Consider the following 15,791-nt stretch of genomic DNA (forward strand, 5'->3'; position numbering starts at 1 on the left):
ATGGAACCAACAACCCACTGAGGCCAGATCATCTCCAACACTACCTATTTATAAAAGAAGCCAAAACAGCTTTTTTCATGATTGTATTTAAGCACTGGTTTATTGTTGTTGTTTCTGGTATTATTTCTGGCAGGTTTTCTTCTTTTACTCTTATCTTTTTGATTTTAGATTTTACTTGTAATGTGCTATATGAATAAGCCTGCCTTGCTTTGCCTATAATAATACTGTAGTGAGAGTCATGTTTGCAGAGAACATCAGTAGCCCAGCTGGTCATAGTTGATCTCATTTAGCAGTTTGAGCAAATGAATCTAAAGACTGAAAAGGCTTACAAAATAATGGGAGTGTCCTCCTGCAGTGTGTCTGTGACCTCTTCTCCAAATCGGCTGTTCAGAGCAGAGTAAGGACAGCAGTGGACGAAAGTAGCAGGTGTACGTCAGAAGGAAAATATGTCTTCTTTCTCGTCAGTGCCCCTTTAGCTGGTCATGATATCTTATACTAACAACCTGTCCAAAAGGTCTGTGATTCATGTGTGGTGACCGAAAGTGGGATATTTTATTTGTTTATATGTTGCTTAGCCCCCACGACCCTGAAAAGCATAAGCTGAAGCGAATGGATGGATGGATGGATGTTGCTTAGCACTAATTAGTAGTTTTCTTTATCAGTGTGCTGGACATATACAGTCTATAGATCCTATACATGCTAAGTGCTAACTAAGCTAGCTAGAGTTTCCTCTCCAATCTGCTGTCCAAATATAGTCACTTTTGCTGCTAAAAAAAACAAAATAGCACGGCGTAATGATCAATTGACTTCAAAAGGCCACACACTACTGAATGATGTCACATTGGCCTATGAATCATCTTTTTTACATGTTGTCCAGAGGCTGTGTAGCAGATTTATAATAGCAGGGTAAGAATAATTACACAGCTTCAACATGATCCTAACATGATCCTAAGATATGATATATGATAAACACTCTGTGGATTTTAGGCTCCTGAAAACTCCAAATTTAATTTTTTAGTTAGCACACTGAAAGCTATATGCACAGCAGCAGGCTGCAGGTTGGTGTTTGTTTGTGACATAATTAGTGACCAGAGGAAGGAGTGGTCCATCTGCGCTGTAAAGGGGAAGTTAGTTGTGTAGTTCATGCAGCAGTCATACAACCAATGAAAGTTGATACACGAGTATGTCTACACTAGTGTAAGGACGTAGTTAGCTGTTTGTAAAGATTCAAACAACTCAAACCTTTAAGTCCAAAGAAGAGTTAATCATGGTCACACCATAATCGTGGAAAGGAGCAGGGCTCAGTAGTTTCTGCTGGTAAGTATACCCGCTCTGGTTGTTTTTTTAATGCTGGCCTTGTATGTCTGCTTGTCTGTGTTGAATGAGCGCTGCATCTTGTGGTTTAAGGGAGGGTGTTATGACACTTTGTACAGCAGCTTTAAAAAAGGCAGGCCAGGAAGTGAACTGGGCTGAAGTGGAGCTCTGCAAGGCTCAAACCACACTGATGACACAGACACAGACGAAGGAGCTACACAGCTGACGCGGCAATCCATGGGTAAGTTTCATGAAATATTTCAACAGTTTATCCAAAATGTGTGCAGTATGGGATGTTTTGGCTATTCAAGGTATATGCTAAGGGAAGGCTGCGAGGCTATCAGATCTCTTGAATCAGAACGAGATAGCACCCCACATGCAAGTGCTCAGATAGCTTTCACTAGTTTGTGAGTTCTTATATGTGTTTGTAATTTGGTTTTGAAGGATTCACTCACAGAACCAGAGAGAAAAGACCTATACACATAAAGCATGCAGTGAACTGTGCGGCTTCACATGAGGCTTACAGAGAATTTCTACCTTGGCATGTCTTTTAAATTGTTGGACAATTTTCTGTTGCTCAGATTAACAATTTAATGACTAATGACTGAAATTTTTGTTTCAAGGTTGGTCTCAGTGCCGATAGCCTCCTTATAACCCAGACAATCCTGGTACTGTACACTTACACAGAGAGAGGAGATATTTTTGACCACCATATTTGACCAGCGGCAGAAAAAATCATATTAGTCAATCCTTCCAAACACCTGACACCACTTCATAAGCAGGAATTCATCACTGATAGCCTATAGCAGTGGAATAACTAAGTCTGACTTTGACAAGGTCACAGGAATATAGGCCTTACTAGGTACTATTTTTAGGTTTGTATTCAGCCGCTGTTTCCTTTCAGTTTCACCTGTGCTTTGGTTAGGGCTAGGCACCAAAACTATCCACAGACAGGATAAAAGATGGACGTAGCTACTGTGACAGGACCCATTGAGGTCTGAGGTCCAGTTTTTGATAGCTTCCATTGTGGCTATCTTGGTGTTTTGCCGGTGATATGACCAGTGAGGGGCGGATCAGAAGTTGAAATTGCATGCTCATTAGCTAACAGCTTGTCAATCATTAGTCATTAGACAGCATACTCTGAATATTCCTTCTTTTGTAAAAGTTATAATTTATAAAATAAACAGTATATTTTACTTGTTATGTAGGTAGATACTTTCATCTCCCCTCCTGTATTTTCTAAGGGCTCACTGTATTTTCTTTGATGCAACCCTCCTTTTTATCCAGCCTTGGAAGTAGCGCTAGGAGTACACTGCCTTTTGACCCCTTGAAACTGTGTTTGCCTCTTGTGTGGCACTTCTTGTGCCTTAAACTGTGGATCTTTGGTGTGTTAGGCAAATGTGTTAACTACTACAACTGAGGCTAAAACGGAAAGTGCTTCCAGAGGTCAAACCTAGAGGTCAATTTTGCATTGACTTCTATAGGGACAAAGTCTTTTTGCAACCACGCGTGTGGCTGCAAAAGCTGGTGATTAAAAAGAATGGCACTTCCACAATGGCTTCATTTCAAAGCTACATTAATCTTTTATACTGTCTGTCGATGCTGTTAAGAGCTTTGTTGTTGTCTGCTGTCACTAGGTGCCAGTATCAAAAATATATGGAACAGCTGTTTTTTATGGGCTACCCATGTTCATATTTGGGCTATGGTTTGTCTTTTAGCAAAGCCTCTGACACAAAGAAGTTAAAATATTCAAAGAAATTCTTATAGTGAAGTGAAACTGAGTGTTCAAAAAAGTCAAAATTCCACTGTATCTACTGTTTGTGATCCATTTTTAGCTCATCCAGCCATAGACATTATGAGCTCAGTCCCTGGCAATGCGTCTGTTGTCTGTCCATCCACAAGTTTGCAAAATGTAACCAGTGTTTCCTCCTAAAACATTGGTCAGAAATTAATTAAACTTAAGTCCTTTTCCATTGGTACCTACTCAGCTTTGTTCAACGCGACACGAGGCGGTACAACTCCCCTCGACTTGTTTTCTGTTACAGTCGAGGGCCACCTAATGCGCATGAGGTCGATACAGCAATGCGGCCTAGCGTCTCATGACGTAATTAGTATGCAGCATGAATGGCACAACAAAGGTGGACGGAGAGGTAACGATTATACCTTCTTCTTGGTCTGTGGCTTATTGCCAGACTCAGGGATCACTGCGTTGTTTTTTGTTGCCATTTCCCTCATTGCTGCGTTTCAAAAATGGTGATTTTGATTTTCGGGAAGGAGATGCACTGATGACTCACCAAGTGATGCCACTGACCAGCCAATCATGGCATGCAGTCTGTTGATGCCTTGGATCGCTTGGATCCCTGGCAGAGTAGGCACTAAAAAAGTACTTGGTACCAGATACTATGACCTAACAGAAAACCACAGAGATGATGAGCCGATCCGAATAGGTACTAATGGAAAATGGGATTTACACTCAGTGATAACCTAATAAGGCTTCACCCAACTTCCATTCAAGGTCAAGATCACGTTTGTTGCTTAGCCTATCTTTGATGGGGGAGTTTTGGGTTTTTTTTGTATTTCTTCCTCTAAATGTCAAACTCTACTGTTGTTCCCTTTCCTCTTCAAGATAACTTTTCAATGAGTCAGTGTTTTAACCCTAACCCTAACTGCTGTTTGGTCTTTTTGGCTCTATGTATCTCTGAATAGAGCTACATAAATAAACATCAACGCAACACCAGAAATTCAAGGTAAATGCATGCATGTATTCTCACTATACTTAAATTTAGTCTATAGGTCAAAATTGTGAAGGTGGTGAGTTTCTATACACATACAAGCATGCAGCAAAGTGTGAGGCTTCACATCTTGCAGAGAATTTCTACCGTGGTATGTCTTTTAAATTGTACAATTTTCTGTTGCCCAAATTAACAATTCACTGACTAATGACTGAAGTTTTTGTTTCAAGGTTGGTTTCATATGTCTGTAGGTCATAATTGTGAAGGTGGGATGTCTCTATTTATCCCATAAACAAGGTCACTTTTGGAGCTTAGATCAGTTACAAAGTATCTGGTTCTTTGACAACAGTTGAAGATCTGAAATTTTCAAGGCAGAAGTTACATTAAAAAAAAATAAATTATGAATTATATTTTGTGTATTGTGTTGTTTAACTTGGAACAGTCATAGTTAACAAATAGAGGAACAAAGTATTTTAAGATTTGCGCCTCAGACTGTTGACTACGCTGTTCTAATAGCCCCCAAGAGCCATGATTCTTATAGTATTTAGAGATCAAAAGTCCAGAAATACTTGTAGTATGAAGACTTTTTAATGTATTCATACCAACTGTATGAAAGACAGGCTAGTTAGCTCAACAACTGCTTTATATTTTTCATTTATAGGTGCTATGATAAAGACATTCCTTTCTGTAGCCTTGCTAAAGACATAATTTCTTATTAACACAAGCAACATAGAGGCTCGATTAGTTCCACAGAGGCACATTGATACACTTTCTGTAATAATTGAACTCGTGTGGCTCTGAACAGTGCTAAATCTTGAATGACATACAGTTCAATAACAGCCCCGAAACACTTCCTTTTTTGGTGCTAACATACTATATTGTATTGTCATATAGCTCATGATTATGTCTCGGCATTTAGCCTCAAAAATCACTAACCTAGCAGCTAACTTTAGCCTCCAGTAGAGTATTTTAACATGCTGCCATGCATGCACTGCATGTAAAAGCAATCCATCTTCTTCGGTCCGAACAGACTGTTTCCATGGTTTCCACCAAAACCTGTTCAAACCGATAATAAATACAAATGTTGGTGAAGTTTTACTTATTCTAACTTAAAATACAGGAACATGCACGTAGCCGTGTGAAGTAATTTGACACAGACTCTTGATTTAACTTTGTGCAGCCTTTATGCAGCCTGTACCAAAAATAAAAACTCTACGTGCTAATGTGTAGCATCTGCTTACACAAATTACAGTAAGACAGAAGTGCTTTAGCCCAGAATCATATTATTAATATTCTGTAGCCATTTCCCTTACAGAACAGAAAACATCCTCATAAGCGTTTCTGCAATGACTCATATTTCCCAGTCCTACTGAGATGTAACTAAAGCTGCATGTTTGATCCATCATTTACTCTCCTGTTAATATTAAGTCAGTTTACTGTTTACTCCCATGTCTGTTTGAAGCCATGCTAACTGTGCGGGTGGTAGTGCCACAGTGGGGTTAAAGCAAAGCGTGGTTCAGTTTTTAAGTCTTTTCTGAGTTTTTATAGAATAGTCTGGGTTAGAAAATGTTAGAAAATGTCTTTACGCTTTGAATGACAGTGTTTGAAGTGCTGCTTTATGTGGAGTCATGTAAAACCACAGTCTAGCCATATGTGACTTAAAATAATAGAATATTTTCTTAAGATTCTTTCTAACAAGAATGTTTCTATTGATTAATTTGTTTATTGCTACAGTTAATCTGCTGCATAACCTTCAAAAAGGATCAGATTTTTGTCCATCTTTTTTGCTCTTCAGGGTTGTTTCTGCAGCAGTGGTATTCTGGCACTGAACATACATATTTCATCATAGGTTTTGCAGACCAAGTCAGTCAGTCTGTCACCTTTACTCCTCCTTCTGTGATTAACTGGATCTACTGGGTCGTAAACTGTAGTTACAAGATATGAATGAGAGGGAGTTTGAGTTTAGCAGCAGAGCTTTGTAAATGTGTGATATCTGTGATAAAGGGCAATGCACTATGGTACACGTAGTTTAACCACTGCTGTTGTCTCTATAGTCAAACTCAAGCAACAGTGCAGTACTTTTACAGTCAGAAGATGTTTTTCATTATATGTCCATCATTATCTACAATGCAACACTACATCCATTTTTCCACTGAGTTTTTTAACATGACATAGTTCAGTCTATTTCTCTTAAAAAAATTTATTTATTCTTTTTTTTACAGGGGTTGGCACATTAGCGTGGCTAATATAATTGTTGAATGTAAATATATGTATATTTTAAACATTATAGACTTTGGTTTTATTGTAATTTTCCAATTATTATTCGGTGTATTGGAATTTAGCACAGTGACCCATGACTTACAGCTCTAGGATGATGGAAATAGCTCAAGTTCCAGAAATCTTGAAAACCATATTTGTAAACCATAGAACATGTTGGAATATCTGTCATAGATGAGGAAACATATATGTATGGCAAACACCAATAGAGACATTGAAAAAAAAATGATAGCGTGGCCACACTTGTCCAGTTGCGAAACCACTTGGTCGCTTGACAGTAAACATATTATTTAAGAATATAACAGATATATTTTCTTTTAGCTTTCCCTTTACAGTTAAATTTAGACAGCACAGTAAATGGGCTTACATATCCTTTCCATATATACTAGATAAGGCAGAATAAGGTTAGGAATAGGTAACTGGCTAACCAGGTTAGCAGAGGATTCCTTTTTTGTAGTTTTGGCTGAGAAGTGTCGTGCAGCGCCAGCATGACAAGAACTGGTTCTAATCACCTTTCTGAACCACTGGTGACATCATCAGTACTTTACACTGGTATCAAGTATAGGTCACTAGTCATTGTCTGACTCAGATACAGTAAAAGCAGCAGCCATCCTCAAGTTTCATTGGTTGTTTTCCTTTGTGAGTTTTGCTTTGACCCATTTCAGTTGTGTTTTTTGCTGTCAAGCAAAGCCCTCGTGGTTTCAGACTCAGTGCAACAGGGACCAGCAGTCCCCACTTGCATGAATATAAAATGTCACCACATGCCTTTCACAGTGAGCAACAGTACTGCTACAGCCCTGCAAGTCATTCTGTTTGGCTCATACCGTACAGTGAGTTTGGTCAGCTGTTACATGCTGCTGCAGGTTGTGTGGTTAACCTGCATGCTTGGTACATCAGTGAAGGTCTGAAACTAATGCAGCAAAAAAATCCTGTCACTTTTTCCATCTTCATTTTTATTTATTGCTCGTATTCTAGTTAAACCAGTATCTTCCTATAAAGGTGTGCATAGGGCTTTTAAAGGCACTGGTCATAAATTGCTTATAGCAAATTTAATGCCTAAATTTAATGCTTAGCTAACTTCCTGGAAAAGGGAAAAAACTGGCAGGTCAGCGCTCGATATTTTGACTTGATTTTTATTTAAATAAAGTGGAAGAACTGGTGATGAGGCATTTTGAGCATGCTGGTATGCACCACATCAGAGTATTTCTTCTGAATGTTCTTCCTCAGATGCTTTGGGGCACTACATCAGTAGTCCGTGTTTCACAGTGTTCCCCCTTTTAGGGTAAAAAACAAATCCTCTGGCATGCAGCCTTCTAACTGTGGCCTCTTTAACTGAAAACTCCTGAAATCTGCACCCTTAATGTATAAAAAGTTGGTGTCAGTATAAAACATGAATTGTGGTCTGCGGCAAAATCACAGCACGGTCAGCATAAGTGGTATGAAAAGAACTTTTAGGAAGAGATCTGAAAATAGCAGCTGCACTTAACCAGAGCTACAAACTAAATTAGCTGAGGCTTTATTGACATATGAGGAAGGAACAAAATAAGGAACACTTACATCATACATCAGATCTTGCTGATCCTCTTCGAGTTGAAAATCTTTATTGATGTACACTGTGTATTTTTTTTCTAGACAAACATGGTAACAAGGGTGGAAACCAACATCAGCAGATATTCGATTTTCACTGCTTGAGATACATTGCCAGAAGAAAAAAAAAGGAACAATAACAAAAAATTTCAGATGTTATTTGTGATATTGACATGGAAATGTTAATATCACGTGATACAAGAGTGCTCAGCCATTGAAACCCAGACCATAAAGGTCCCAGTGCACAGTTTTTGTGCTGATTTTAATCTCAGGGAGGCGTAAAGCTCAAAGCAGTTACTGGGTCAGCAGAGCGTTGGTGACATTTAGACACTTAAGAGGCCCGGCTCTGTAATTTTACATGGCCTGTCACTAATGTTTGTCACTGCAATTTGTCCACTCTGTTCATTGAGGAGGAGAGCTATGCAGATTACACAAATACAAGGAAATACATGTTTTTACACCTGAAATGGCACTTTCAGCATTAAGTAGCACCTTAAGTGTCCATTTCACAGAAGGCCTTTTCTAACGTTACGTTCAAAGAAGTGGTGCAGACATCACACCTCAAAGCTGCCAACCAGCACACGACTGTACAGTACAGTCCCCTTGGTTAAACTTCAGCAGCAACATGAAACCTGTTTTGTACCAAATATGTTCACACTTTAGATGATCTGGGTATACATAAACAATTTCTTGCTTATTTATACCCCCGCATGTACTAACAACTGTCTCTGGATTAGACTTACAGTGAAAAAGGAAGTTCTGAAGCATATATATATATATATATATATATATATATATATATATATATAAAAACATGCAAATTGTTTTACTAGCTGTGATCCAACTTGTGTGAAAAGGAGTGTTTTTTATTTTATTTTCTGTCAGCAGATGGCCTCATCATCTGTGTGCATAAACAGTTGATCATCTGAGACTTCAGACTAACTGATATGATGACCGCGTAACCTTAGCTGCCCCTTTTTGGGATGGGAACTTGACAATAGTAGAAACATTACACAAGGAGTGGCATTATTTTTAGCTTCCTCTTTTTAGGGTGTATGACAGCTTTGATAGCAAACCTATTTCAGTGTCTGGTAGAGGAATAGATTAAGATCATATTTTATAGCATCCTCACAAAAAAAGACATAAAAATTCCCCAAAATAGTGTGACCTTCTTCTTTAACTCGTTGATTTGCAGTCTTTCTCTGGGGCTTCTCACTTTGACATCGTGCTAACAAGCTGCTTGCTACGTATTCGATTTGCAACTGATGCAGCTGCTATGATGGGCAGATATGGCCATGATACATGTAAGGAGCATCCTAACCTAATCACAAAGTGCAACCTGATACATTCACTTGCAGGACACTTTATTAGGTATACCAAAGTAGTACAGGGATGGAGTTCCCTTTGCTGGAAGCGTTCCTCAGAAAGTTTGATCCATACTGACATGATAGCGTCAGACACAGTTACTGCAGATTTGTCGGCTGCACATCAATAATGCGAATCTCCTGTGCCAGTGTGAATTGCAGTGGGTAACAAATACACTAACATGCTTCAGAGTACACAGGCTCATGTTTGGTCCTGAATCAACACCCAACAAACCTCACCCAAGTGATATGACACACTCTAGTGGGTTTTTATTTTCTCACATTTTTGTATTCAGATATATTACAGAACAACTCACTGAACCCTTGATTGAGCCCAGCCTAATATACTTGTAAGTGACTTGTGGCAGCTTGAAGTAATGACAGAAAAGGGGACAGAAGAGGAGGGAAAAGCTGATAGAGTGGAAACACAAATGCTAATACAAAACTAGGAAATGTACAACTGATACGAGATGTAAAGGAAAAATGTTTAAAGAGAAACTGATACAGGGCTAGTCATTTTTTAGAGGAATGACTTAAATAGTTCAGTTCTTTTTGCAATATGAACTCACTTCCAAGTAGTGTACAGGAGGAGTATGGTGGTTTTAGACATCATGGTGCTTCCTGTGTGTTCACGGTAGTATGTTGGGGGGAAAAAAGAAGTCAGAGAGCTGTCGTCTGGTGAGGTTTGTGGATTTAAAAAGAGGTGAACTTTCCAGACTTCTGTAGCCTACAATATAAAAGTTATTTTAGTGAACTAAAATACAAGGCTCAACCCAGCCTTGTAAAGAAATAAAGAAAATTAAAACTAAACTAAAATATAGACTATTGTTTTTATGTTAGTCTTTAAAATTTGTGAACACAATAAGCACGAGGACGTATTGAGGAAGCAAATGTTTAGTGAGACTGAGAAAGTCTGGGTTTAGGATAGAGATGCCTGCTCTAGTTTTAAGCTTCAAACTAAAAGTTAGGGCTGGATCATCTGACCCTGAAGTACCCTGTAGCTTCAGTGCTACAAGCTCCGGCTGCTCGGGGGACTTCCCATGATGCACTGAGCCTTTTTCCTCCAAAGATCTCTTTTCTCACTCTCACCAGTATTTTGTGTTTCATTGTCAGTTTCTCTGTGCTTCTCTTTGCGCTCATCTTTTCCCTCACTTCCCAGTCGGTTGTAGCGCATGGCTTCTAGTGGCAATCTCGTCCCCACCATCACCAAGTTCATGCTGATGTACTCTAAGCCATGTCTGATTGACTGGTTTATTGTCTCTGTCTAATCTTTTAGGGTCTTGATCAGGGATGTCAGACTCATTTTGCAGTGCAATTGCAACACTATGGATATATACTCAACAGTAAATAGAAAATACGATCTGTCAGCATGACTCTTGGAGAAATACCTGTGTAAAATAAAGAAACAGTTCTGGTAGCTTGTTGCCCAGTCTAATTGACCCTGTGCACGAGAAAATGCTAACTTCCTGGTTTGAGACCGGATGTGGGGTTGTACATTTCCGGTAGCTTTACTTTGCGGTCAATCGCTACTGCGAACATATACTCCAAAATCATGTCCAAAACTCGAAAACGGAAAGATCGCGTTAAGTTACAAAGAGCAGAAGGTGGGAACACTCACCACTGTGTGTCATAAAAAATCTAATGATCAATTTTGACGTTTAAAGAGTTTAGATCGATCAGTTGTTTACATCACTCAACACAAGCAGAACTGCATTACTGCAGCAGAAGACACCTCGTTCATATTCAGAAGCACATCTCTGTATAGTGACTGGTCTTATGATTTAAACAGGCAAATGTTCAGCATTCAAACTACAGGACAAGAATAGTCAAACCAGATGTTTCCCCCATTATGTCGAGATCAGCTAGTCAAGTACACACCTACACAGCATGTTAACAAACCGTGAAAAAAAGCCACACAAAAAATGAATGACTGCTGGTAAGGGTTCGTATACATCAGTATTTACGAAGGATGTGTTGTGTCTTACCTTCACAATTAAAGAAGAAAGAGTACTTTATTGGTCCCCGTGGGGAAAATCCCTCTCTGCATTTAACCCATTCACTCAGTGAAGCAGTGGGCAGCCATTGGGCGCCCGGGGAGCAGTGTGTAGGGACGGTACCTTGCTCAGGGGTACCTCAGGGTAGCTTTTCAGGGGAATCGAACCCCCGACCTTCCGATCATGGGGCCACCACTCTACCTACTGAGCTATCCCTGCGGTCCCTCGCTAATAACGCGGTTCACCTTTCACCTCGCTGTTTCGCGGATTTTTTAGTGCAAGTTTGCATGCTTTTTTTTTCTTTTTTTTTTACATCACATTGTGTCCTGTGTCCTGATCGCTGCAGACGATCTCCTCCGTGACGTCTCTCCTGTACAGTACAGAATCGCTGCATCGATCGCTAGCAGTGTGACTCTGAAGTGCAGTACTGTATGTCCACGATGTCCACCAAACGCTTTGCACCGTCAAAAAATAAAATTGGCTACTTGATTTCACCCATCGCTGGTTATTTTTAGAACATAACACCCGCGATAAACAAGGGACAGCTGAGAAATATAACATTTGAATCCCTTTTCTCTTTTGCTCTGAGGCGCGGGGAAAAAATATCGACAAGTCGATGAACATCATTTACAGATATATTGGTAAATGCCCAAGACATCTATAGAAATGTAAATCGCCGCTTGATTCATTCATTTGCTTAACTTGTTTTGGACCGTAAACAGGGCGCGAATAGGACACCGGAAACAAAGCTCCCCACAGGAGTTTCCGCACCGGAAGTAGCATATGCTAACGTGCACATAGTCTATTCACAGAGAATAACCTTTTAGTTGTTGTTGACCCGTATTTTTAAAGATCAAAATTTATGCCCTCCTTCACTTTTTAAAAAAACGTCTATTAGACTGGATTCCAGTCTCTGTCGGCCCAATTTTAGTCCCCTGGGCCTTATGTTTGCCACAGCTATTCTACATCATTAAAACTGAGTTGAAAGACATTATCAGTGACAAATTTATGCACTGCAACACTCATACATCCTGTTGTTCTTCAAGCTTTCTGCCTAAGCTTATCTGTTTTATTTAGGCCTTCTTAGTCTTTTATAAAGTGCCCACAGGTCGGTTTTAAGAGTCAAAAGGAAGTTAGGGTCTCATAGAATTACTACACACTAGAAAGTATCACCTGTAACCTCACAGAGGAACGGCTCTGTTTCAGTGTGTGTTTTCAGATGCATTCGTGTGTCTGCGTCCATACGCTTGACCTCTGAATTGTTCCAGTCCTGTGCGACGGAAAGTCCCCAGGCTTCTTTCACAGGAGCTGGGTGTCCAAGTGTGTGAGCTATGTGTTTGCAGAAGTGTGGGCTACAAGCGGCAGCCTATCACATGCTGTCTTTGAGGAAGCAGGAAGGAACATGCTGAAAGCAGTCAGCCAATGAGGTGCCAGAGCTGAAGGAGGAGCCCCCCTCAGGAAACGCTTGGTGGAGTATCAGGGGTTCAGATCATCAACAGACTTCCTAATCGACACAGCTGATTGTTCTCTCTGCTCATCTATCCATTTCTTTCATTATTAACACCTTTCTCCAGCTCCAGTTCCATTCATCTGCATTCTGTTTTCATGCTTCCACCCATAACAACTCTTATGATTTTGAATCTTTGACTCGATTCTTTCTACTTTGAGTCCATTCAACCGTATATCCGTCTCTCCACGTGGGTTGAAAATTATGGTGGTATATTATCCTGTACTGCCACTGTCATGTCCGCCGACATGTCTGCTCCTTCGGTAAAGAAGAAGAAGTCGTTTGCACGGAGCTCCAAACCAAGCACCAGGATGTGTATTCGGGAACAAAGGGACATCATGTAAGTTCAGACATTATCCTCACTGCTGGGTCTGACACAGCTTTTCTGGTATCTTTATTTTTTCACTGAACAAGTCCTCACCAGCCTGAGTTTGGTGATCAGCTCTGAGACTCGTTTGAGGTAGTGACTATCTCATTAGTTGGTTTTTGTGTTTATCAAGTGGCAGATATCTGGTATTTAGTGGTTCTTTTGAATGATCTTGAGTACCACGCAAGTAAGAGTGAGGTTTGTACCATCTTTACTGGCTGCTGTTTGATCTGGTTGTTACAATAATCTAACTAATGGAATTTGAACTTGCGTTCTCTGCTGCCTGAAATGTGTAAACAGCAAATTTAAGATTTCCTAAGTGAAGTGCAACATTTCAGACTAAAGTACTGAGAAAAGTTAAAATCTTGTTTAGAAGTCGGAAAGTCAAAAGCAAACATCTACATTTTTCACACTGCATTTGAAACAGATGAATTTTACAACTTTTCAATAAAACGGACATTAACTTGGCTTATTTCGAGCGATATTTATGAGGGAATGAAAGTAGTACATATTGCACTTTTAGCACTCCCTGTCCCTGTGCAGTCAAAAAAAAACCAGCATGGCAAGAGTATCAAGTAAATACTGAACAAACAAGATGTTTTAATTAATAAATAAAACAATCAGGAATAAAAAAAAATAGCACTGATGTAATATTTTTTCCAGTAAAGCAAAAAGAAAAGATGTGAGAGAGCGTATGTTTGCACTCAGGAGCATACCCAGTGAGACTAGATATGATGTAACCAAGTTACAAAATACCATGACAGTACACGGCACATTAGGTCATGTCTTATTTTAGAACGCGTTGAGCTTTAGTAGGTATATTTCACAAGGTGAATGACAGACTTTACCCACTGAAGCTGTGGATACGTGTCCAGGATGTAAACAGCAAGAAAAAAAACACTTCCAAGTTCCAAAAAACTGAGTCACATTTTTGACAGATAGATGCTAATTCAAGATGAAAGGTCCACAGTGAGTGGCATTATTTGAAGAGTGATATATTAATGTATGAAAGCATTTTACCTGCTTCTCTGTTAGTGAGTTTGGGTAAGGAGATTGGGGAGAGCAAGTTCTTCATTTTCATAATTTCACTTCTTGGAGACCTGAGCAGTTATTTTTACATCTGAGATGTCTAGAGGTTGAACATTGCAAAACAAGCAAAAAATGCAGTCATCTGTTTTTGGTGTTTTAAAATTCACAAAACCTCAAAAACACATGTTTTTTGGGGGTGGGGGGGTTAAAGCTGTTGTATCTTATAAGCTTATCCAGCTCGCTCTTGTCTCTGAGGTAATCAGGCAAGGCTTATTTATCCATAATCTGTCTTTTGATGCACCTGGTTATGGCAATAGTGAGACAGGTGTGTCACTCTCAACTTAGCATTTTTAACATGCAACCTGGGTGCATTTTTCTCAAAAGGGAGGTTTCTCCTGAGGCTAGCTGAGTAGTTTTTTTTTGTGAAAGTAACCACCCTGACTAAAACTACAACAGCAGGACACGGACATCTGCGCCCACCATATCTCCAGCCTTCTAACACGAGCTTCGCAGGAAATGAAACTGTTCTCGCTCTGCGGCCACCATAGCCGTGGGTCCAACGCCAAAGGAAACTTTATTCGTAACAGGGGGGACATAGGAACATTTGACAAACCAACATTATCGTAAAACTATAAGAAACAAAAAGCAGTTCAGTACCCCACAGCTGAAGTTAACTACAATGTACACAAGTACACAACGTTTCCAAAACACATGTTCTCATTCAGGACAGACAGAACGCATCTGTGAGACCAACAGAAATGATTTTGAAGGGAACGTGTTTTAATTTAAGGTTACCAGCAGAGCTTGATTTGGTTTCCAAACACAGGTGGTGGTGCAAAAAAACAAAAAAAGAATCTGTGCTATAATAAGTATAACTTGCTTCAGTGCTCTATCAGGATTAGGAATTCAAGATTTGCGACTCTTTGTCGACATTATGCAAGCATAATGACATTAAGACAAAACTTCCTCTTAAATAACTTAACTTAAATAACCAATAAATATCCTAACATAATTAGAAATCCAAGATGCAATATATATTATTAATGTATTACATGTATGAGAGCCACTCATTCAAAAGGAGAGATCGATATTAAACCTTTTGTTCGCAAAGGCTAAAACGTCACCAAAATTCCAGTATAAGATGATTAAGAATTATTATGAACTGTGAATTATGCAAAGCTACTTTAATAGAGTCCAAGAGTATGAAAACAGAGCTAGAAATGGTGGTATCGTTATCATAAAATGTAGTATATAACAAAAATACAACATAGACAGTTGGGAATACTTTGTCGAGAGAGGACTGATTTACATAACATTATGCAGGAGCAACCAGTAACAGGGCTGAGCTACTGTAAAAGTTCTCAGTCATAACAAACACAAGTCATCAGTTATAAATCACACCTAGTGTGTTTGTGAGACTGTAAACTGTAAGAGAATGCATAAGAGATGAAGAGAAACAGGAGGGTGCAGACACACAGAGGTGAGGCTGAAAGCACGTAGGTGTGAGGCTTTAAAATGAAACTTTCATGCCAACTTTCTTCAAAAACCAAAGTCAAAGCAGGAATGTTGTTGTTGCACACTGAGGGGACAGAGGAAGAACGAAGCATGCAAAGTGTAATG

The 15,791-nt window shown here is 39.4% G+C and overlaps 1 protein-coding gene across 4 annotated transcripts in view; it reads left to right on the forward strand.

Moving 5' to 3' along the window:
* Positions 1 to 642: 642 nt before the first annotated feature.
* Positions 643 to 15,791, forward strand: part of sh3bp2 (SH3-domain binding protein 2) — a 29,961-nt gene continuing 14,812 nt past the window's right edge. For 2 of the 4 annotated variants that reach the window (XM_040000421.1, XM_040000424.1), the window contains exon 1: positions 11,982 to 13,115. In XM_040000421.1, the coding sequence (XP_039856355.1) occupies positions 13,012 to 13,115 (104 nt within the window). In that variant the 5' untranslated portion in view covers positions 11,982 to 13,011. Of the gene's footprint in view, positions 1,318 to 1,433; positions 1,556 to 11,981; position 15,791 lie in introns of those variants that run through there. The other 2 variants (XM_040000425.1, XM_040000423.1) reach the window with 2 other exon arrangements.

Source organism: Simochromis diagramma, unplaced genomic scaffold (genome assembly GCF_900408965.1).
Source record: "Simochromis diagramma unplaced genomic scaffold, fSimDia1.1 OVJJ01000596.1, whole genome shotgun sequence".
Lineage (NCBI taxonomy): Eukaryota > Metazoa > Chordata > Actinopteri > Cichliformes > Cichlidae > Simochromis > Simochromis diagramma.